Source organism: Tamandua tetradactyla, chromosome 6 (genome assembly GCF_023851605.1).
Source record: "Tamandua tetradactyla isolate mTamTet1 chromosome 6, mTamTet1.pri, whole genome shotgun sequence".
Classification (NCBI taxonomy): Eukaryota; Metazoa; Chordata; class Mammalia; order Pilosa; family Myrmecophagidae; genus Tamandua; species Tamandua tetradactyla.
The window spans coordinates 28,764,258-28,786,176 of record NC_135332.1 but is presented as its reverse complement, the minus strand read 5'-3'; the positions used below and the strand labels follow the sequence as shown (position 1 = coordinate 28,786,176).

At 51.1% G+C, this 21,919-nt stretch overlaps 2 protein-coding genes across 2 annotated transcripts in view; one reads left to right on the top strand and one right to left on the bottom strand.

Annotated features, from left to right (window-relative positions):
- Positions 1-3,729, top strand: part of MRPL45 (mitochondrial ribosomal protein L45) — a 38,195-nt gene extending 34,466 nt beyond the window's left edge. Inside the window, exon 8 of the mRNA XM_077164606.1 lies at positions 142-3,729. Coding sequence (XP_077020721.1) covers positions 142-228 — 87 coding nt within the window. The 3' untranslated portion in view covers positions 229-3,729. The remainder of the gene's footprint in view (positions 1-141) is intronic.
- On the bottom strand, positions 3,609-20,940 carry GPR179 (G protein-coupled receptor 179). Its single transcript, XM_077164608.1, has 11 exons — positions 20,159-20,940; positions 18,727-18,835; positions 16,969-17,056; positions 16,307-16,533; positions 15,404-15,472; positions 14,892-15,001; positions 14,359-14,597; positions 14,039-14,177; positions 13,318-13,423; positions 12,609-12,755; positions 3,609-11,188 (listed from the first exon to the last, which is right to left on the bottom strand). Exons 1-11 carry the CDS (start codon positions 20,938-20,940, stop codon positions 6,101-6,103), a joined length of 7,104 nt encoding a protein of 2,367 aa, XP_077020723.1. The 3' UTR covers positions 3,609-6,100.
- Positions 20,941-21,919: the final 979 nt, after the last annotated feature.

The window sequence follows — 21,919 nt, the reverse complement described above, 5'->3', positions numbered from 1 at the left end:
ATCCTAAGCTGTTTCTCTTGGGCTCCACTTAGTGGAGAGAGGATATATAGCACCAGGGAAGGGGAATCTTGTGGGGGAAATGGCTCATGTGGTGTTAGCCATGGGCTTTGCTGGTATGTAACTCAGTTTCCGTTCTTTCAGACGGTGATGATCCCTGGTCCCCAGTTGAAACCATGGGAAGACTATGAAGAGCCACAAGGGAAAGCCCATAAACCTCAACTAGCCTGATGGCAAAAATATCTCCTAGGTGAAACAGGTTGTGAGGCAGCTAGAAGCTGTAAAATATCTGAGTCTGGGAGCCGAGAAGCCACATATCTCTGTCATGCAGTAGAAAGAACTATCTTTGTTTTCTTCTGTCCTCCTAGGTCTTTTCAGCAGCCTCATCTTCAACAACCATGGCTGGGCCCTGGTGGGTTGCCTGTAGGCATAGCCATGGACTTCCACTGCTTCTTTCTCCTTTTTCTTTCTTTCTTTCTTTTTTTTAATTGTATTTCTAGCTTCTGAGTCTAGATGAAAGATGATATGTTTCAGAGAACATCTTATACCAGTTTTTCCCACAGTAGTGACTGTTGGGAGCAAACTGGGAGTGTTCTATTTCTAATCACAGGACAGGCAACATAGTTTGAAATAAAATACTGTCAGGGTATTGAACAAGCTGTGGTGGATTCTGTACATGTCCCCTGGTTCAGGCTGGTAATAGCTGGACCTTCAGATGGTAGAAGTGGAAGAAAAGCTTAGTTGTGACTGAGGTGAATTCCAGGAAATCCAGACTTGGGAAAAATAATTTGTGTTTATAAAAAGTCATTTCAGAGTGTCTTTTCTCATACACTGACTTCCTGAATCAATATTTGCATTTCATAGAAGAATATAAATGCAAATAAATCATTTATTCCTTCTGTGTTTGGAGTGTATTCTTTTTTTTTTTTTAACATGGGCAGGCACCGGGAATCGAACCCGGGTCCTCAGGCGTGGCAGGCAAGCATTCTTACCTGCTGAGCCACCGTGGCCTGCCCTGGAGTGTATTCTTAATTATCAGCTGCATCCTGGTATCCTCACAGGAAGCCTGGGGGAACGCAGGGGGAGGCAGGGCCCTGGAAGTGTTGATGTATTTGGAAAGTCCATCTGTAAGACATGGTTCCCTGATCTTTAGCACCTCCTGGAGATGGTGACAGTTCTTTCCAGCTCAGCATTGGGAAGGCAAATGTAGTAGACCTGTGTAAAGTGAAAAAGCCCAGCCCCTCCTTGTTCCTCAGTTCCAGCTGGGCAGTCAGGAGGTGGATGTGGGACATCAGGTGCTCATGTGTTCAGGGATCATCTGAGCTATGACAAGGGAAATCACTGCATGCCAACAAGATTGGCTAATTTTTTTTCTTTTTAAGGAGTTTGTCATTTAGGGTAAGGATTAATCTGTTCTGACCATGTCCTGAGAGTCCAAACTAACTGAAATCTTCTCAAGAATAGCTTAAATGTTCAGTCCTAAAGTTATCATCTCAGCAAAGGAGCAAACTGGTCAGGCCTCCCGGTGGAAAATTAGTATTTTTACCACAGCTGCTGAGTACAGACTGTGGAAACAAAGATGTATACACTTCTGGCAGAAACAGCACTGATGGGTTATTCCAAAATAGCCACTTGTTTTTTGCTACTAAATCTCTGCCCTTTTGGCTTAAAATGTACGTCAGTTTACAGCATTACTGCCCAAGTGAGTTTTGGTCACATCCCATTTGCCTGAGCCCTGGATTAAAGCAAAGTGAGAAGGAAGGTGCTTTGAGCAGAATCCACAGCTGGGAAATATGGAGGGAGGGGAAGCGGAGAAACAAACACACTTAATGGGCAAATGATACTTTGATTTCTTTGGATATGTAAAAAGAGTGTTTATCATATAAGCTGTTTCACCCACTCTCCTGGATCTGTCTCTGGGTCTCTAGATAATCCTGAATAGCAGCTAAGCATAGCAGCTAAGCCCCTAGGGAGCTAGAGGATAAGAGCAATTTTCATTTCCCTTTGGAATCAAATCCAACTGAGCAAACGGCCTTAGATGTGAAGGATTGACATGAAGTAATATGCAGAAACCATCTGTAGTGTCAGCCACAGAGCCAGGCACTGACAGAGAATTAGCCAAACAGCCCCCGAGTCCTGAAAGCTGCAGTGTTTTCACCCTGGAATTTGGAGCAGGCTTACCTGTCCTGTCTTAAAACTTTGAGAAAGAAAATCATCAGTATCACGCTAGAGCCAACTGCGATGGTCAAGGAACAGGATTCTTTATTTCTTTTCCTGTGGATTATTTGACAAGAGTGGATGCGAAGGTACTTTGCTCTTCCCAGCTAAACCAGACATGGAATTGTTCTGGGGAGCAGTTAGCAAAATTCACATTGGCTCAGAAGCTAGGGATTAACTAGCCAGAACCCAAAGCAATAACGGACTTCAATTACTTGAAAGCCCAGGGCAAGGGACCTGGGTAAGTCGAATATGGAAACAACAGCATTTGGTCCCTGAAGGAATGCCTTCATTCCTTCTGCTGTTTTTTTGTAAATGCATCACTCTGCTGATTTTTCTTTTGAAGTCCTGTAACTTCACAAAGTATTTGCATGCAGACTCACAAATACCCCATTGGGTATTTTGTCTCTTTTACTGTCTTTCGTCCACACAAATGACATCACTGTCTGTACAGTTAGAGGGTGGGGATTAATTGCCATCTTTAGTGCCCCTGCCCAGCTCTGCCATTTCTAGCCTGCTGGTTTCCACTCCCACCTCATCCCTGCCGATCCTGGGACTTCTTTGAACTAGTGATTTTTTTTTTTCTACCTCCCTCATTTCCTCTGGTAGCATATTCAAACTCCAGCACTCCTATCTAGCAGTGCTTAGGCAAGAGTAGCCTAACCTTACTGTTGAAAGAAGAGAATTGGGCTAGGGAGAAGTAAGAAAGAAGGCATTAGTGGAGACAACTAGAGCAATAGGCTGAGCCCCCAATCTTGGGGTTTGTTCATATGAAACGTAACCGCACAGAGGATAGGCTAAGTCTACTTAAAATTAGGCCTAAGAGTCACCCCCAAGAGAACCTCTTTTGTTGCTCAGATGTGGCCTCTCTCAGCCAATACAAAAGCAAACTCACTGCCCTCCCCCTTTCTATGTGGGGCATGACTCCCAGGGGTGTGGACCTTCCTGGTAATGTGGGACAGAAATCCTAGAATGAGCTGAGACTCAGCACTAAGGGATTAAGAAAACCTCGACCAACAGAGGGAAGAGAGAAATGAGACAAAATAAAGTGTCAATGGATGAGAGATTCCAGAGTCGAGAGGTTATCCTGGAGATTATTTTTACACATTAAATAGATAATACCTTTTTAGTTAAGGCATAACAGAGGCTGGAGGGAACTGCCTGAAAATGTGGATCTGTGTTCCAGTAGCCATGTTTCTTGAAGATGATTGTATAATGATAGCGCTTTCTCAACGTGACTGTGTGATTGTGAAAACCTGTCTGATGCTTCTTTTATCTACCTTATGGACAGATGAGTAAAACATTTGGATTAAAAATAAATAATAGGGGGAACAAACGTCAAAATAAATTTAGTAGATTTAAATGCTAGTGATCAATGAATGGAAGGGGGAAGGGGTATGATATGTATGAATTTTTTCTGTTTTCTTTTTCTGAATTGATGCAAATGTTCTAAGAAATGATCATGATGATGAATATACAACTATGTGATTGAAAAAAGAATGTTCATATTTTATGTTGATTGGTTTTATTAATAAAACAAAACAAAAAAGAAGGCATTGTGTTTACATGATGCCCTTTTCACGACTCTCAGACCTCTCAACTGCCCCATCATATTACCCTCCTTGAGTGCAGAGGCTGGTATAGTGTTGACCATAAACAGAATCTCCTTTCTTTCTCAGGTTTCTCAGGGAAGGACACTGATACAGGTACCTTGTTTTTTGTTTTTAATTAGAGAAGTAGGTTTACAGCAAAATCATGCAGAGAATGTTCCTATATATCCCTCCTCACACACACAATTTACTATTAACACTGCATCAGTGTGGTACCTGTCATAATTAATATTATAATTATACTGTTAACTGTAGTCCATAGTTTATATTAGGATTCATTGTTAGTGTTGTACTGTCCTAGGTTTTTAGTAATTTTTATTCTAGTAACTTACACACAACTTAAAATTTCCCCTTTTAACCACATTCAAATATATAATTCACTGGTGTTGATTATATTCACAGTATTGTGCTACCATTGTCATCAGCCATATTTTAGTTTGCTAAAACTGCCAGAATGCAACACACCAGAGATGGATTGGCTTTTAATAAAGGGGGATTTATTTAGTTTAAAACTTATAGTTCTTCGGAGGGAAGACAGCTAACTTTCATCTGAGGTTCTATCTTACACAGGAAGGCATACGGCGATTTCTGTTGACCTTTTCTTTCCTGCTTCTGGGTTCCCACAGCTTTCTCTGGGGTGATTCCTTTCTAAGATCTCCAAAGGTCTGGGCTGAGCTGCAAGTGCCGAGATGAGGTATGCTGAGCTGCTTGGGCTGTGCTGTGTTGAGCTCTCAAGCATCCAGTCAATTAAATTAAACATCCCTCATGGTAGGAGCCACAACCCCCAGCTGATAACCGATGCAATCAGTGATAGATGAGTTTTACATGCCAATGGCTCATGTCCATGCAACAGAACTAGGCACCTTCACTTGGCCAAGGTTGACACCTGAGCCTAACTACCACAAGCCATTACCAAAACTTTTCCATCAACTCAGACAGAAGTGACCAATTAAGCTTAAATCCCCATTCACTATCCCCTCCTGAACCCCTGACAACCTGTATGTAGTTTCTGAAAAAGAATTTCCTTATTCCAATCATTTCTTATCAGTGAGATCAAACAATATTAGTCCTTTTGGGTCTAGCTTATTTCACGCAATAAGATGTCTTCAAGGTTTGGTCATGTAGTCACATGCATCAGAACTTCATTCCTTTTTATGGCTGAATAATATTTCAGCCAAAAAATTTCACACACAATTTACCCTACTGTTAACATTGGTGATTTGGAATGGTTCTCACCTCAAAAGCAGAGTTCCTCCTTGGTTCCAGTTGCATTGGCTACAGAGAGGGGTCCCTGTAATGACAGCACTGAAAGGCTGGGAGGAGAAGTATGAGTGAGAGAGATGATCTCAGGAGACTGCAAGAATGGGGCAGTAAGAGGGAGAACATCTAAACACGCTTGCAAGAGGCAAGCCCCTTGGCCTGGGAGCAAGGATGTCTGGAAGGGAGAAGTCTACCATCACCGGTGTGACAAAGACCTGGAGAAATTGTTTTTCCTCCTAGATTCTCTGTTTCTGGTTTTGCTTTGGATGCCAGGTGATGTTATGGATGAAAGTGTGTCTCTGCTTCAGCAGTCTAGCAGGTCAGGTGTGAGAATAAAGCAGAAGTGGGAAATCTAAAGTTAAAATGACAAGGTCCTCAAGGCATTTCAGCCATTTATTTTTAATCACTTTCACGTTTCCCCCCAAATTTCTCTTGTTTGAACTTGAATTAAGTGGCTTTTCAAGATTCCTATAGTGATCTTTATAACTCTCTTGTCCAAATCAACCACAGCTATCATTACAGAGGGGTAAAGTCCCAGGCCAGGAGTTTACTATGGCCCATGGTCCCTATATTACCAATGTCTTCTGTGGTTCTCAAGAAATGTCCCTTTGTAGACTTGAGAGAAGAATGGGGTCTCCATATGAGAAAACGTAGGCTGCGCACTGTTGACTTCCTTTCATTTTCATCCTTCATATTGGCTTTACAGGTGTCCAAATTCAGACAGCTTGTGTGAATACTCTACTTGGATGGGAGGGTTCTTTAGAAGCAGGGGGCCTAGACTTTGTCCCTTGGAGCAGGAAGAAGAGTTGGAGGTGAAGAGAGGGTGGGATTTCATGTTGGAGTCCAAGCTGCCCCCTCTTTGTACATTTTGCCTTTGGAATAAGTTGATTTCTGGCCTTCCTGGGAAGGAAAGTGGCCAAGTGTCTTTGATTCAACTTTTTAGGAACACCTAGGACCTGGGAAGGATCTTGGCTCCTGAAAACCAGCTCTGTGTTTGACCTTCTCTGATGGAGGTGTTACTCCCTGTCCCAGGGATAGGCAGTTGGAGGGATGAGTTCTTCATTTTGAGCTCTAAAAGCTGCTTCTTCTTGATCTTCAGTTAAAGAGGAAGACTTCTGAGGCTCAGCATCTTGGAGTCTTAGCTTTGAGGATAAGCTGGTTCCTGGCCCAAGCCCTGAATGTCCTTGGGGTTCTATTTTACCTTCCAGAGTAAAAATAGTGGCTGGTCTGCTTACCTTTGGGCAGAGGCTTTTGCTTTCTGGAAGGAAGTTGCCCAGAGGCCCGTGGATTGAAAGGCATGGTGATTTCTCAGATGCTGTGGGGAAGAAGCTTTCTGTCTGAATGGCTGTTAAAGCTAAGAGGCCAGATTTCTCAGCTGGAGCTCCAGTTCCCTCCCAGGGACAGATTTCTGCCATGGTGCTCTTTATTTTATTTCCTTCTGGATCTGTGACTTCCCATCGACACAATTCTGCTGTCCTGCTCCCTATATTGCTTGCTCTGTGGTGACTGACTCTGAATTGGTCAGTGTCCAGGACATCTAACTGGGGAAAGAGCTCTCCTGAACCTGTGCCTTCCAGGGGGCATTCTGTCTCCTGCTCTCTGCTGCATTCTGCTACTTCTTTTGAAAAGTGAGCCACAGTCCCTCCAGATCTTACCTTTTGAAGGAACATCTCTCCTTGCCTTTGTGAGTCTACCTCCTGTTTTAGTCCCCTGTTCTCTGCTGTTCCTTTATTCATCTCCCAATGGCAGATCTCTGCTTTCTTGGCAGAGGGAGCCTCTTCCATATCCCGTGGACGATCTTCTGCTACCGTGGTGCCTGTACCGTCTGCTGCCTCAGAACAGCCTTTGTTTCTATCAGAAACTTGGAGGGCCGGTTGTGGAGACAGACCTCCACACTCTTGACTCTCCCAGGGACACACAGCCTCCTGCCTCATATCTGCCCTCTCTGGCTTTTTCTGAATTGCTGCCATATCTTTGGGCTCTGATTTTTCTGGGGCTTTCCCTTTCTCCTCTTGGGATTCCCCTTTTCCATCCTGTCTTAACACCCCTTCCTTAGCGTTTCTTTCATTTGTCTCCCAGCGATAGATTTCAGCTGTGGCGCTTTTATCAGGTTCATAAGCATCTGGGTGGGGAACATCCCATGGGCACAGCTCAGTAACTCTGTCCCTAACACTGCCCAGGAGGGAGCTGGCTTCAGGTTGGTCGGTACACTGACTGTCTGGGTAGGAGGGGGTTATACTCTTCCATGGACAGACAGATGGCAGCTCATCGCTTATTCTTTTTCCATTTTCAGTAGTGAATTCTGCTTTTAAAGATGCAGCTTTTTCTCTGGTTATCACATGTTCTGGGAGAGAGGCCCTCTTTGGGTCTTGTCTTAGGCCCTCTTTCTCTGCCTCATCATTAGCTGCCAAGGAATGCCCCCCTACCACTTTGCTGCTCATGCTGTTGAATAAATCTGCGATCTCAGGGACTTGAACAGTGGGTTCCCTCAAGTCCTTGCCCTCCCGAGCATAAACGTCTTCTGGCTGTTTTGCCTCCCATTTTGATGTATCTTCTCCCAGTGAGGTGTGTCTTTCCTTTTCCAGAGTTCTCTCCCTCTGTCCTGCTAAGTCCCTCTCCATCTCCTGTCCCAATCCCTTCTCAGTAGCTCCTTCATTCCCCTCCCAGGGACAGACCTTGGACTTTTCACTGGCAGGAGCTTCCTCTACTTCCCAGGGACACACCTCAGCTGTCCTGACCCCCACATGGTCCAGTTCCTGGAATCCAGCCTTTGGTCTGTCAGTGTCCAGAGTATCTGAATGCTGAAAGAAGCCCTGGGGATCCAAGCTCTCCCAGGGACAGACTACCTCCCGCTCTCGAGCTGTTCTCTCTGGCTTATTTGGAAGGAAAACAGATATCTCTCTGGTTCCAGAAGCTGCAGGAGTTTTTCCTGTATCATTTGCAAACTTCATAATGGTGTCAACTCCCAAAGCCCTTTCCTCCCCTGCTCCAGTACTCACCTCCCAGGGACAGATCTTTGTCTTCCCAAAAGTCGGGGTCTCCTCCACATCCCATGGGCAGATCTCAGTAGTTTTGCTTCCAATACTGCTTGACATCTGGAAACTGGCTTGGAGTTTATCTGTGTCTTGAGGGCCTGGCTGTGGGGGGAGGCTGCCAGGGTTCACACTCTCCTGGGGACAGACTGCTTCCTGCTTGTGAATCTGCCCCTCAGGCTTTTCCCAAGCATTGGCATCTATTTCTTTGATTCCTGATTTTCCAGGTATTTTCTCCTTGTGTTTTTCAGATTCTCCTTTTGAAGCCTGTCCCGATGTCCAGTCCTGTGTTGTCCTTTCGTTTACCTCCCAGGGACAGATTTCTGCTTTGATAGATATTGCATCTTTTACCTTTAGCTTGAAATCTTTCCGTGGACACACTTCTGTTGCTCTGCTGTCTCCATCGCTTAGGAGTTGGTCACCAGCTTTGGAAAAGGAATTGTCTACACATGGGATGGAGTGTCCGGGGGTTGCGCTCTCCCAGGTACATACCTGCTGTTGACTTAATTTCTGCACTGCTTTTGCAGTTTCTTCACGCTTCTTTGCAAAGCTCTCTTTTTTGGAGGTTTTCCCCTTTTCCTGGAGAGATTCTCTGCCTGTCCCCTGACTCAGCATTTCTTTCCCTATTATCTCATCATCCAACTCCCAGGGACAGACCTCTGCTTTCCTGGCAGCAGGAGCATCCCCTACCTCCTGTGGACACTCTTCAGAGACTCTACTTTCCAAACTCTTGGAGGACTCTGGGGTTCCTGGGGCCTGAGTTGAGACCACTGATGGGCTCCGGAAATCTGTACTCTCCCAGGGACAGAGAGATTTCCAGTCTCCACCCAGTTTCTGTTCATTCCAAAATGTTGCCTTCTTGGGGGGGTTCTGCTTTTCCTGGGGGAGCCCCTTCACCACCTCCTGGAATGGTTTCCCACTCTCTTGCCCTTCCCTTGCCTCCCAGGGGCAGAGCTCTGCCCTGGTGACATCATGCTGATAAGCTCCTGAGCCAGTGGCTTCCTGCTGACACATAGCCACCTCCCTAGCCTCCACACTGCCCCCTGCTTCAGACTTGCCCTTAGTTCTGTCAGAGCCCTGAGGGGCTAATCTAGGGGACAGGCCCCCAGGATCGGTGCTCTCCCAGGGGTATACGGCCTCCTGCCCCCTGACCAGCCTCTCGGGCTTTTTCTGAACAATGACAATCACTTCTTTGGGCTCTGATTTTTCTGGGGCTTTCCCCCGCTTTTCTTGGGAGTCAACTAGATCCTGTCTTAATGCCCTCCTCTCATGAGTTCCTTCACTCACCTCCCAGGGGCAGATTTTGGCCTTGTTGCTACCATCAAGCTGACACATTTCTGAGTCAGTGACTTCCCAGGGGCATACCACTGTGACCCTGTGGTCAGCGCTGCCCAGGGGCTGGAGGCCAGCTTTAGGTGGTTCCCAACACCCCAAAGGGGCTTCTTTTGTTCTCTCAGCATTGTTGTCCCCAGCTGTGTCCTGCCTGGCTTGCCTCAGTGTGTCAGGCCCTGTTTTGTCCGCTCTCTCAGCTTTCCCCTCCCATAGGCCCTGGGATGTCTTCCTGTCTCTGTCTTCTTGCTCCTGGCTACCCCCCTGGTGATAAACTTGGAGGATTCTGCTGGTGTGAGCATTCTGTTGGTTCTGGAGGGACTCCTCATCATCACAGGAGGCAAGGGCAGCCTGCTTACTCATTGCCTTGGGCCGACCTACCCCAGGAGATCTGAGGGCTGCCCCCATGCCCTCTCCCGAAGCTCTGTCCTTCTCCCCTTTCTCAGAACTTTCTTTCCCACTCTCCTTCTCTCTGTATGTGCTCCGAGAACGGGTCAGAGCTTTGATAGCAAGTCCCAGGTTGCATATGGAGCCCTGCTGAACAGGGGCCTTGAGGCTATGAGATTTAGAGATCTTGGGTCTGTCCTCACCCACATCATTAGCTTCCCCCTGGCAACCGCCATCTTCTGTGTACATCTCATTCTCCCTAGCTCCCCTTTTCTCTATTGCAACAGAGAGGGCCCTCCAGAGCCTGGCCCGAGCTGGGGCAGGCGAGTGGTTGCCTCTCTCTGGCCCTGAGAGACTTTCTTGGGCCACATTTTCTTTCTTGACTGGCAGTTCTGTAGTCTCCCAGGGGCAGATGTAGGTGAGTAAGCTGGAGCTTTGGGGGGATACTGAGGCTGGTGCCAGGGCAGGGGCTGGGGCTGGTGCTGGAGGTGGCCTCAAAGCTGGAGCCAAGGTGGAACTGGGAGACAGCATCCTCGGCTCTCCCACATACGGTCCAGACAGGGCCAAGATGGGTGTGGAGACCTGGTGCCTCATGGGTGAGTGAGGCAGCCTTTGCCTGTTCTCCTCGTGAAGCTTCCCTGAAGCGTGGGAGCTGTCCACGCTCCTGCTCTTGGTAGGGGAAGGCGGGGCTGACAGGGGGGCAGCCCCAGCTCGCTCCAGCCTTCTGTTTGATGGCCTCCGCACCGGGTTCACCAAGGTCGCTTCTGTTTTCTTTTGCAACTCCCGCTCCCTCGCCTGCCGATAGGTCTCCTCCAGGTAGGCCTGGCTGGCAACAAGCAGGGCCTTTTCCCTGGAGCCAGCCGCGACACTGAGCGACTTCTGCAGAGAGGCGGGCCGTGCCCTGGGGAGCTGCTCTCCCACCGTCAGGTTGTGGGCGCTGGCTGACTTGAAGCCCAGGGCAGGGGGCCCCTCTGCCAACTCCCGGCTCTCAGGCCGCGAGGCCTTCTTGGCCAGCTTCCTCCTCAGCAGAGAGTCGAGGAGAGGTGGGTCCTGCTCCCTGGGGTGGTCGTAGGTGCTGCGGGATTTGCGCAGGGCCAGCGGCCCCTTGGCTTCCTGGAGGCTGAAGCTGAGGAGACGGTGGCGGGAGGAGCCGGGTAGGCTGCTGCGGCCTGGGGGGCCCGAGTCCCGGGAGTGCTGCCGGGCCAGCGCCTCGGGGAACTCAGCCAGGTACTTCATGAAGGAACGGCCCAGCCCCTGGCGTGAGCTGCCCCGCTTCTTGGTCAGGTGGGGGTTGTTGACAGCCATCTCCCTGGTCCTGTGCACCTCTAGCCGGGCGTAGAGCTTCTTCAGCTCGTCCTGAGGGGAGAGGCGCAGGGAGCAGAGCAGATGTTGAGACGGGACGGCCTGAGCTCTCCCCACCCTGCAGCTGCTCTCTTCTTCCCCTCAGCACTTATTTAGACCATCTAGGGGGCAGTCTCTTTTCCACCAAGCTAGGTCTCCTCCCCAATTCTAAACAAGACTGCCTCAGGATTCACCCCACCATTCACCCAAGACCCAACACCAAAGGCTTGTGAGCTGGATCCACTCAGCTCGGAGGATGCAGCATGCATTTCTCTGGGGCACTGTGGTCTGGTGGAAAATCACTGACTTAGGGGACAGGGAACCTGGGTTCTAAACTGCTGACACTTCATGTGACCCTATGCTCTTTTCATGACCTCTCTGAGCCTCCACTTCTCTAAAATAATGGTAATTGGCCAATCTGTGTTAGCTTCCTTGAGAGTAATATATATATGTATTCATGTAAAGCGCCATAGTGAAGTGCAAATAATGGAACGGAGCTTTGAAAATCTCTCCTGTTTTCTACTCTGGATTTCTCCCCAGAGCCAGCCCAGGGGTAGGGTAGACAATTGGCTGCTGCTTCGGAAGATGGCGGGCTAAGGGTGGGCACGGCTATGGTCGTGCCCATCCACACTCCCTGGCCTTCTTGCTGGATTGGGGTCTTAGCTTATCCCAGGGGAACAGAAAGCAGGGCTCAGAGGGTGAGGATGCAGGGGAGAGAGAGAGGAGGGGGCAGTGGGGATGAGGAATTGGATGATGTGGTAGACTCTCCTTTGTGAGGCGTATAAACAAGAGGTGGCCACAGTGGAGGTAGAGAGAATAGACAAAATGACTTCCTGAGATTGATCCTACACCTTACGTCTTATAAAACAATGGGTTTTGATCACCAGGTCTCCTTCTTCCCTACCCCCTTCAGCAGAAAATAAGAGTAAGGATGCCCTCCTATTGTAAGAACCAGGAAGAACTTCCTTTCTGTAAATTCCACCAGGTCCAGGAAAACGGCATCCTGGTGTGGAAATCCCTGGTAGCCATTCTCAGCCTGAACTACCTCAGCCCCACAGCTGGCCTCAGGCTGACCAACTATCCTGGACTGCTGGGGGCTGAGGGGTGCCCCAACCTGCTCCCCACAATGCCACTGTGGAGTGGGAGTGGAGGACATGAGGGATTAGGGCTCTGCTCGTGGCTCTGCCGTAATTCATGTGGCCTGGAGCCTCAGGTCTCCGGGCTCTGGAATTGTTGGGGTCTTTCCACTTGGGTAGTGTGTGGCCTCCTTTGAATTGAGTCAGGGGAAGCAGTTTAGGGTGACGGATGGAGAAGGCAGGTCTTGGAGAGAGGGAAAGCCAGGAGAAGGGGAGACGTGCAGTAGTGGCCCAGGTGGCAGGACAGCAGCAGTTACTCTGCCAGGTCCTGCAGAGCAGGTGGGAAGAGTGGCACGCACCCGAATGTCTTTAGGATCCAGACTGCGCTCGCTCCAGGCTGAGGCGATGCTACTGTTGAGGTAGGAGCTTGAGCGCTGCAGGTCCAGTTCATCCTCGCACACTTCATCCACCATCTCCTCCCGGCAAGGGGCGCCCCGCTTCCATAACTAGCCAGGGAGGGACACGAGTGCGAAAAAGTCTCACCTTGACTCCCGTCCACTCCTACTCCAACCCACCCTTTCTTTTCATGAACCTTCCTCTACAATTCAGAATTCTGGGCTCTGCAGAGTTTTGCTCCCCCTCATTCTTCCTGATCTTCTGTGGCTTGGAGGCCAGGATAGGGAGCCCAATCTCCTGCGCCCTGCGATTCCTAGCCATGCCCTTCAACTCCTTCACCTATCTCTCTTATAAGACACAGCTTCCTAACAGATTTTTAGAGTCTGCCAACCTTCCAACCGGTGTCACAAGTATTCCAGCCCTAGCTCTTACCCAGGAAGTGGAAGCAGGGAAAGCGAGAGGCAGTTGCTTCCCCACCTCCTCCTCTCAGTCCGTTTCTGGCTTAAGGCTCACCCACCCCAGCACCTTCTGTCCTACTCACGCTGCCCTGCAAAGGGTGCCGCAGTGGCCGCAGTAGACCTCAGTGTCCCTTCACAAAGGTGGCTGCCTCACGCACGGGGCATGGGAGGGTATTGCACATTCTCACATCCAGGAAGGGGAGTTCGCCCTCACCTTTGGAATGAAGATCAGAGCCAGCGTGGCAGTGACTGTGCCGTGCGTGTGCAAGAAGAAGAGGAGGAGGGTCCAGTCCGGGTGCAGGGAGGGCGCCAGGGCAAACCTGCGGGTGGGGCCAGGAGGGGGTGGTTAGCTGCACGTGGGAAAGGCCTGTTCTGCCTCACTGGCTCTTCTCCCCGCTCCAGCTCTGAGTCTCCCTGGAGATGCCCCTCCTTCTCCCTGCCCTCTCCAGGGTGTCAGTCCTACCTCAAGGCTCAGATTATTCCCCACCTCCAAGAAGCCCTCGCAGGGCTCACCTTCTCTGGCTGCCTAAAGCACACAACTCTGCTAGGGCCTGCTCTGTGAATTGATTCTGCCTCCACCACGAGGCCAGGTCCTTACGGAGGCACCAGGCAGGGGGAGGAAGGCAGGGTTGATTGCACACGCATGGAAGGGGTGTGATGCGGATGTTGGAGAGGTGGCTTTAGGATTGGGGGAGGAATTAGGAGTGGGGTGTGCATCCACTCTTTGGGTTTTAAGACCCTTCACCTGAGGGAGATGTGGGGTGCGGGATGAGTATCCGTGATGTAGGAAAAGATACCGGTGGGGGACTGTCCTCACCTTGCTACAGCATAGCAAAGTTGCAAGGATGACCATGGGATGGGAGTAACCTCACCCGGGCGAAGTGAGGGGTGGTACTGGGGTAGGAGGAGGCATGGGTATGTGGGACGGTCCTCACCTGGCAGTGTGGAAGGCTGTGGAGAGCAGCAGCTCGTTGTGCAGGGCAATGCCCATGTAGCGTGGCTCATGGAAGGCAGAGGGCACAGCCCGGGTGGCATAGCAGAGGAAGCTGCCCCAGCACAGGATTAGCAGCTCACCTGTCGGGAAGTGGGGAGAGACACACCATCTCAGCAGCCATGCCACCCCTTTCTCTGTAGGGCATGCTGGGGGGGGGGTGACTGGGCCAAGAGCCAGGGGTCTGGGTACAGGGCAGGAGGGGAGGACGCCTCAGGTGCAGAGGTGGGGGCCAGAATGAGCAGCTCAGCAGAAGCAGCTCACCCACTACCATGGCGTAGTCCCAGTGGTCGTGGCGACAGAGGTGGAAGTGGCGGCCAGAGGGAGTATGGCCTCGGGTCACCAGGGGCGTGTGCTGAATGCCTCCCTCCAGGACCCCTGCTGTCCACAGCACCAGAAAGCCCAGCACAAGCAGCAGGAGGAGCCCCAGACGCTGCAGCAGCCGCCCGCTGCTCAAGTGGGGTGTCCGCTGGGCCGTTCGACATAGAAACAGCTGCAGCACTCTGCAAGGTGAGAGTGTGCACATATGGTGCATTGGCCAGGGGAACCAGGGCCTTCGCCTCTCCAGCCATTGCTTCCCTTCCTCACACACCTAAAAGGAGGATTGACTGCCTCTCCTTACCCCACCCCCCCAAAAAAAAACTGCATGGAGAGAAGGGCTCTAGTGCTGGGGGCAGGTCTTGGAGTCACAGGCGATGGAAGCTGGCAATGGTCTAACTTTGAAGAATTCCATTCTATGAATGATCTGGGGTGATCTGGGTGAGCAGCATGGGAGCAGGGTCTGTCCCAGGCCCTACCTATAAAGCTTGAGTGTAACGGTGCCGTAGACAATGGCAAAACCCAGCAGCTGGACCCAGCGGAGAGCGATGCAGCGGAATACACTGGGCTTGAAGTACAGGATGAAGACCTGGGGGTGGGGAGAAAAAAATAACTGCTCCTCTCTGTGTTCTTGCCATGTACTGGGCTTTATGCTCAGCACATCATTGCCCATCATCCTAACAGCCCTGCAATGGAGGTGTCTTCACCTCCATTCTGCTGAAGAGCAGCTTAAGTATCAGAGAGGTCAAGTAACTTATTCTTGGTCACACAGTGAGTCATAGAGCTAGCTGTTTGAAGCCCGGAGCTGTTTGGCTCCAGGACTGACTTAAATAACCTGTCATTTTTGGTAGGAGTAGGGAAATTCAAGGTTGCCGAATCCCTCCCAAGAGGGCAGAGAGGAAGAGGGTTTCCAAGGGTTTGGAGGGTGCTCGATTGGGACTGTGGGGGATCCTGCCTGAGAGGTAAGGCCAGCCTCTGACCACAGACTCACAGGGAAGTAGAGCAGCAGGGATCCGAAAAGGATGATTTCCAGCAGGATAATGCCAGATGCCCGGATCCTCTGTGAAGTCAGGAGAGGGAGGTGTGTGAATAGGGCAGCAGGAGGGCAGAGCCTGGGCCCTGGGGTGGGAGGGTCTCTGACTTCTTTAGGGGTCACTTAGTGGCTCTGGGGCTAAGGCCTCACCCTGTAACGTTGCCCCCCACCCACTCTCTATCAATCACTATGCCCCTGCCCCTACCCCAGGCTCTCAGCTCTGCTGGGCTTAAGCCTGACTAAGGCCAAGGTTTCACATAATTCCCCACCACCCCAGCCCTATGCCCCACCAAAGCCCACCCTGGTCCCTGCTGCAGAAGGGATCTCATGGTTGCCTCCAACCTTTGGGTCAGGCTGTTTCCTTGTTTAGAATATGACACCCCTTTATCTGCCTGATACATACCCAGTAAACCTTCAAGCCTGACTCTAAAGAGTCCCAGTCCATCTCAGGCAGAACAAATGGGTCCCTTCTCTGAGCGCCCACAGCAACTGACCACACAATTCCATCCAAGCCCCTGTCTCATGTGCCATCATTTTATTTACTCCTGTCTGTTCCTCCATTAAACTGGGAGCTCTATGAGGTTCAAAATCACTTCCCTAATGCTCAAGGTTTTGCACAGACCAGACACTCAACAAGCATTTGTTGAATCAAGTCTAACGCCTTCACTTTGCAGATGAGGAAGCACATCTAAGGCAGAGAAGTCATTGCCTTATGTCAGGTAGTGAGTTAGGTTGAAAATTAAGATCATAACCCATTTCTCCCAAGCTCTAGTCTTAGGTAGTCTCAGGTCTCCAGCTCATGGTAAAAACCTGAGATGGGCATGGCCTGTGTGCAGGAGAGAGACGTGGGGCATTCCTCGCCTTGCTCTGGCGGCAGCGATATAAGACCAGCATGCTCAGGAAGACGGCCAACATGCAGCAGGCCTGGCACGTCAGCACTGCCGCCCGCAGCACTGGAGCTTCCTCCGCCAGGCACGGTGTGGCATCCATGCAGGTGGTGCAGCCCTTAGAACATGGCTGGCACCTCAGCAGCCTTCCTTGCAGGGACCCAAATTGTTCAGTAGGTTGGCGGGCACTTTCCTCTAACCCTGTAAAGAAGAAGATGGGTGTGGGGAGAGGAGAACGGCTGGTACAATCCGAGACCCCAGGCTTCTCAGCTCATGGTCACCGCTTACCTCCTCCCTGCCCTCCTGTGGTCTGTAGCTCATGGGATGGGGTTGGGAGGGGGAGGAATGAGGTAGAAGTGGGTAGTCCTTGGGGAAGGTGGAGTGACAGGTAGAGGTGATCCTGGCTAGGGCTGATTGAAAGGACAACTTCTATCAGATAGGCATGGTGTAAGCTCATTCTCAAAAGGTACACACACCCCAGACTGGACCCTGCCTGCCGTTCTCCTCTCCGCTTTCTGCCCCTGCCCTGTGGGTTTCCTCCCAGTGTCTCACCCTGACCCTGCCTTTCTTTTCCAGAAGCTCCCCCACCAGCCCAGCCTGTAAAATGCCTGGCTGCCCCTCACCGTGGTTACATACCCCCAGAGCGGCTTGCCCCGTAGAAGCCGGGCCGGCAGCGGCAGAGGTAGCGGCCAAGGACAAAGCCCTGACTCTCCAGGGGAACACACTGTGAGGACAACACACATGATATGTATTTATAGGGGGACTTTCCCTGGAAGATCATTACCTCTTGAGAAGAGACGGAGGGCTCATCTAACTCCCTATCCATGGCACCTGGTTCCTCACTAGGGAAGCCCACCAGAAGCCCTTGGGAAGCCTTCCTTCTATGGAAAACCTACCCCACCCGCTCTATTGCCTCTCTTCTCAAAGAGACCCCAAGCAAAGGAAATGGCAATGGATCACCCATTTTTTTAAGACTGAAAGTGACAGGAGACCCCCAGTGTCCACCAGCTGCTATAGCAAGGTGCTGGGAGGAGATGGACATCAAGCAGAGCTCTGAGCCCAACCACACTTTGTGTGTCTGTTTCCTGCTTTAAAGGTCCTCGCATCAGCTGCTCTCTTTGGCACATGGGTGGGTTGAAAAGTCTCCCATGGAGGAGCAGCTTCCTCTGTCAGGGGCCATCTGGCTTTGGCACAGGACTACTTTCTCCAGCCCTAATGCCAGGCTAATGCCAGGCTGGTGGGATGCCAAGCCCAGCCCTTTATGCCACCTCCTCCCATTGATGTTTGCCCTGCAGGGGATGAAACATGTCTCAAAGCCAGATAAGGAAGATGAGCTCATGAATGAGGTCAGATCTGCTGTGGAGAGTGGCGAGGAACAGACATCAGAGGGGCAAAGGGGGGGGGTAACTTTGGGGGATTCCATATTCATGCCCTAACATCACCTAGCAGGATTAGAGCTTGGGGCTTATAAAATTGTGGCCCAGCTTCCCCTCTTGTCTGGAACACCAGAACATACTCTGTTCTTGCCCCACAATCAGACAAATGTATACCCAAAGAAATGAGTATGATTGGGTTAAAAAGTAAACTGGACAGTAGGAGCCCTTCTCCATCCCAGGGCTTAGAATTCCAAACACGTGTGTCCTGAAGAGCAGCAGGGCCACCTGTGTACAAAGAGAGATTATGCCCAAGCCCACCCCACCTCCCAGTAAGCTGCAAAGCTCACTCTGGTTTCAGTTCAGCTCAGGAACAAGCATGCAGGCAGGAATGTGGAACAGATTAGTTCACTGACCTCCCAGATTCCCCCTGCTAGGCTTGCAGAAATGCCGGTCATTGTCCTCCACCACTCCTGACTCACCTACATCTGCGACTTTGATTCTGCCTGCATCTGGCCTGGGTTCTGTCACCTCACCAATCCCAGAACTCTTCAAACATCTTTGGCTGGATTCTTCCCACACTCCAACTAGTTCCATTTATTTCAATAAACATCAGTGGAGCATCTGTTGAGCTCTTTCGACATGGAGAATGTGGTCCAAGGCAGGTAAAGAGGATGGTTAACAGAGGTTCAGGAGTGGCATTGGGGAAGGATCCTGGAGCGTTGAGCACCAGGAAGGAAAGCAGAGAGGGAGATACACTGAGATTTCAGAGGAAAGGAGAAGTGGCTCTCTGGGGGTGGGGTGGGGGTGGGGAGGTAAAGGGGAGAGGTTGGGCTGTAAGTAGCCTCACTTTCAAAAAGCCTGGTATCTCACCTTTGCTAATTACTAGAGACTTCTCTGAAGTCTTGAGAGGCTGATTTGGCTTTGTCAGCTCCTCCTGGGAGCCAGATTGTGGCAAAGATGGGAAAAAGAGAGGGAAGTCGGATCCTAGTGCACAGATTCCAATCTTCCTTATCCTTACCTGGGTGCTGTTGAGGTCACACAGGTGTGTGTTCGAGTACCAGCCTGGGCCGCTGGCACACTGATTGATGTCCACATTCTGAAGTTCCATGTCCATCTGCACCTGTCCCCTAGGGCAGTGAAAGAACAGTTAGGGGCACAGTGAGGCAGGCCAAGGTGGGTGTGTGTCCCTGGGCACCAGACCGTGGTGCAAGCTTCGCAAACTTCAGCATCATGGCTGCAGCGTGTCGGGAAAGAGAGCACAAAATGTATTCCATTTCTCCAGTTCAGTGACTCCTCACTGTCTCTGGGCAAAAATTCTTCTCCTCTAAGGTTGCTCCCCTCCACCCCTCAGGTTTCCAACATCCTATAATTTCCTAGTTTCTATCAATGGTAGGGGTAGAGAGCATGTCAAAACATGTGGGAACTGGGGCTCTGAAGGGGATTTTTGTACTTACACACACACACACACACACACACACACACACACACACACACAGGGCTCGGTTATTAATCACCCCCTCACTCTGCCCAAGCCAGGTCCAAACTAATTCCAGCAAAGGACACAGGGAATGGAGAAGCCCTGAGCTGGAGCTTCCTGATGCTAGCTACCCCTCAGCTGTGCTCTGGCCTGAGTGGGGAGAGAGCTGGCAAGGAGCCAGGCTGCCTGCCAGGAGGGGGGCACCCTGCTGGGGACAATGAATGGGGACACAATAACTGAAAAAGCAATGTTGATTGTTGAATGCCTTGCAGTACTGTCCCCATTTACTGTCCCCTTCCCAATGGGCTCCCAGTCCCCTACTTTACTCTGATTGAGAGAGGAGTTCAGTTGTCTGAGCAATATGACTTGAGGCTCCTGGATGAGGACAGGCAGGGCAGTGAGATCAGAGTATGGCCATGGGTAGTGATTCTTGGAACTCAGCCACCTCCTGGAAGGAAGTTCCAGACCCCCTCCCTGGCCCAAAACTTTTCCTTTCCCTGTAGAAGCCCTCATTAGAGCAGCAGGTTTAACTCCTAAGGTGCCCACCTGACTCCTCCAACATGCCTGGTACATGGATTGTCACTGTCACACCCTCTCCAGCCTCTTACACCCACTACTTAGAGCTGGGGGCCAAGACCTCTCCCCACACATCTGCACCCACACATATGTTTACACCTAAACACGTATACGCACCCGCTCATAGACATTCATTCATGTGCTCAAACACATAAATACAAATAGACACACCCAGATAAATACGTGTAAGTGGCTTGATTCTTAGAGCAGTATGTACCCTCACACTTATATGCATTAACACAAAGTTATAGATTCCCAGAGCTGAATGCAAATACACACATCTGTGCCCCCCATACATATGTGAGTGCCAAATGGTCTATACGCAGCTGGGTGTACTTGCACCCCCCACATACCCACATACTCACAAATGCATCAAATCCTGCACAAACCCACTTACCTGACCTCTGGGCTGAGGTCTGGCTTGAGTCCATAGAAGGTGGCTGAGAGTGTGACAAGCCAGCCAGGACGAAGCCGGCCCTCCTGGCATTCCAGGAAGGGAACAGACAGCCTCACGTGCTGCATGTCCCCCAGATATCCATCCCCCCGTAGCCACTTGGGGCTGCCGAGGCTCCCCAAGTCATTGGTCAGTGCCCGCTTCTGCAGGGTAGGGGTGTCCAGGTCCCTGGGAAGGCTCTCCTCCTGCACTCTGTTCCCAGACAATTCTTGAAGGATGGTCTCCTCCCCCCTCCGGGTGGCCTGCAGTGCCAGCTGCAGGTGGCTGGCCCCTGGTGGGGGGTTAAAGGTCAGCAAAGCCCGGTACGCCCTTGGGTCCCCTTCGGCTATGCTACGGACGAGGGCCTGGTACCACTCCACGTCCTCCTCCACACTGGACTCGCGGATGTCGTTGGCTTGCAGAAGCATGTTGAGGAAATTGGCGGCCTGGGCAAGGGTGCCTGCTGCCCTCTGAAGGATTGGGGGAAGTGCTGGTCTGGCTTCTGCCCCACGGGCTTCATAATGCTCGCTGCAGTTAGCCCCGGACAGAAGCTGGGCTTCTCCAGAGTAGAGAAAAGCCAGGGCTGCCTCGGCCCCGTCCGGGGCCACCCATGAGGGCTCGGGTTCTGGCCTGACCTGGGAGGACAGTGGGGGCAGAGAGCGGGGAGACCGCGGACCTCCCAGCACCCCAAAGAGGAAGCAGCAGCCCAGCAGCCCCCACACAGGAGGGGGTATCCTGGTGGCCATCCTCAGGGCAGCAAGCAGAGACCCTGGGGCCCAGGAGAGCCCAGAAAGAGGCTGGCTGCAGCCCAGGAGCTGCCTGCCTCCACACCGCCTATCCTCAAATTTCCTCTTTCCCTCTCCCGCTCTCCCTCCCTCTCCTGTGCTCTCTCTCTCTTGCCGGCACTGTCTCACCCGTTTTCTCTTCTAACGTCATCAGCTGACTTTTGGACGTAGGCATGAGGGCCCTGCTCCCTCCTCTCTGAGTGCCCCCCCACCCCATCCCCTCTTAATCCGGATACACTATTCTTCCCTCCCTCTCTTATCCAGCATCCAGGCTCCCTCTACCCCCCCACCACATCTGTTCCAGAGAGAGAAGGGAGGGGGGTGAAGGGACCAGCCATCCTCTCTCTATCTCCCACCCTCTGCCCTTTGCTTCATTAGGAGAGATGGGTAAATCCAGGATGGGGCGCCATAGCAACCACAGATGAGCCTGTGCCCCTCTCTCCACCCCTCTGCTCCACTCATTCTCCTGGCAGCAGTTGCAACAGGCTGGATAAAGGGCCAAGCTGCATCTCCTGGCAATCTGCTCTGGCTTCCTGCACCCCTCTGACACAGCACTGCCAAACTAGAATTTGAGATTGGGGATGGTGAGGGTAGGAGAGAGAGCCTGATATAACCATAATCAACCTTTGTACAGACAGTAGCAGTTTATAATATATCTTTCATGTGCATCATTTCAATTAATCTTCCCCACAATCAAATATGGGGAATATTCTTAACCCCATTTCACAGATGGCAACACTGAGGCTCAGAGACGCACCCAAGATCACACTTTGAATTGAGACCCAAACCCAGAGCTGTGGCTCTCCTATTCTTCTGTCCAAACCAACATCATCATCCTGTTACTCAACCTTAGGAACCATAATAAAGCTTCATCACAGAGGAGTAATTCAAGGCCCAGAGAGGTGAAGGGACTTCCCTAGGAACACACAGCTGTCGGTAA

What these genes read in the sequence shown, in the direction of transcription:
- GPR179 (XM_077164608.1), bottom strand. Translation starts at nt 20,940, where the DNA reads ATGGCCACCAGGATACCCCCTCCTGTGTGGGGGCTGCTGGGCTGCTGC. An exon ending in CCCTGCTGCTCTACTTCCCT is followed by an intron (nt 15,002 to 15,403) that starts GTGAGTCTGTGG and finishes CCCCACCCCCAG; the next exon opens with GTCTTCATCCTGTACTTCAA. An exon ending in GGACTACGCCATGGTAGTGG is followed by an intron (nt 14,178 to 14,358) that starts GTGAGCTGCTTC and finishes ACTTCCCGACAG; the next exon opens with GTGAGCTGCTAATCCTGTGC.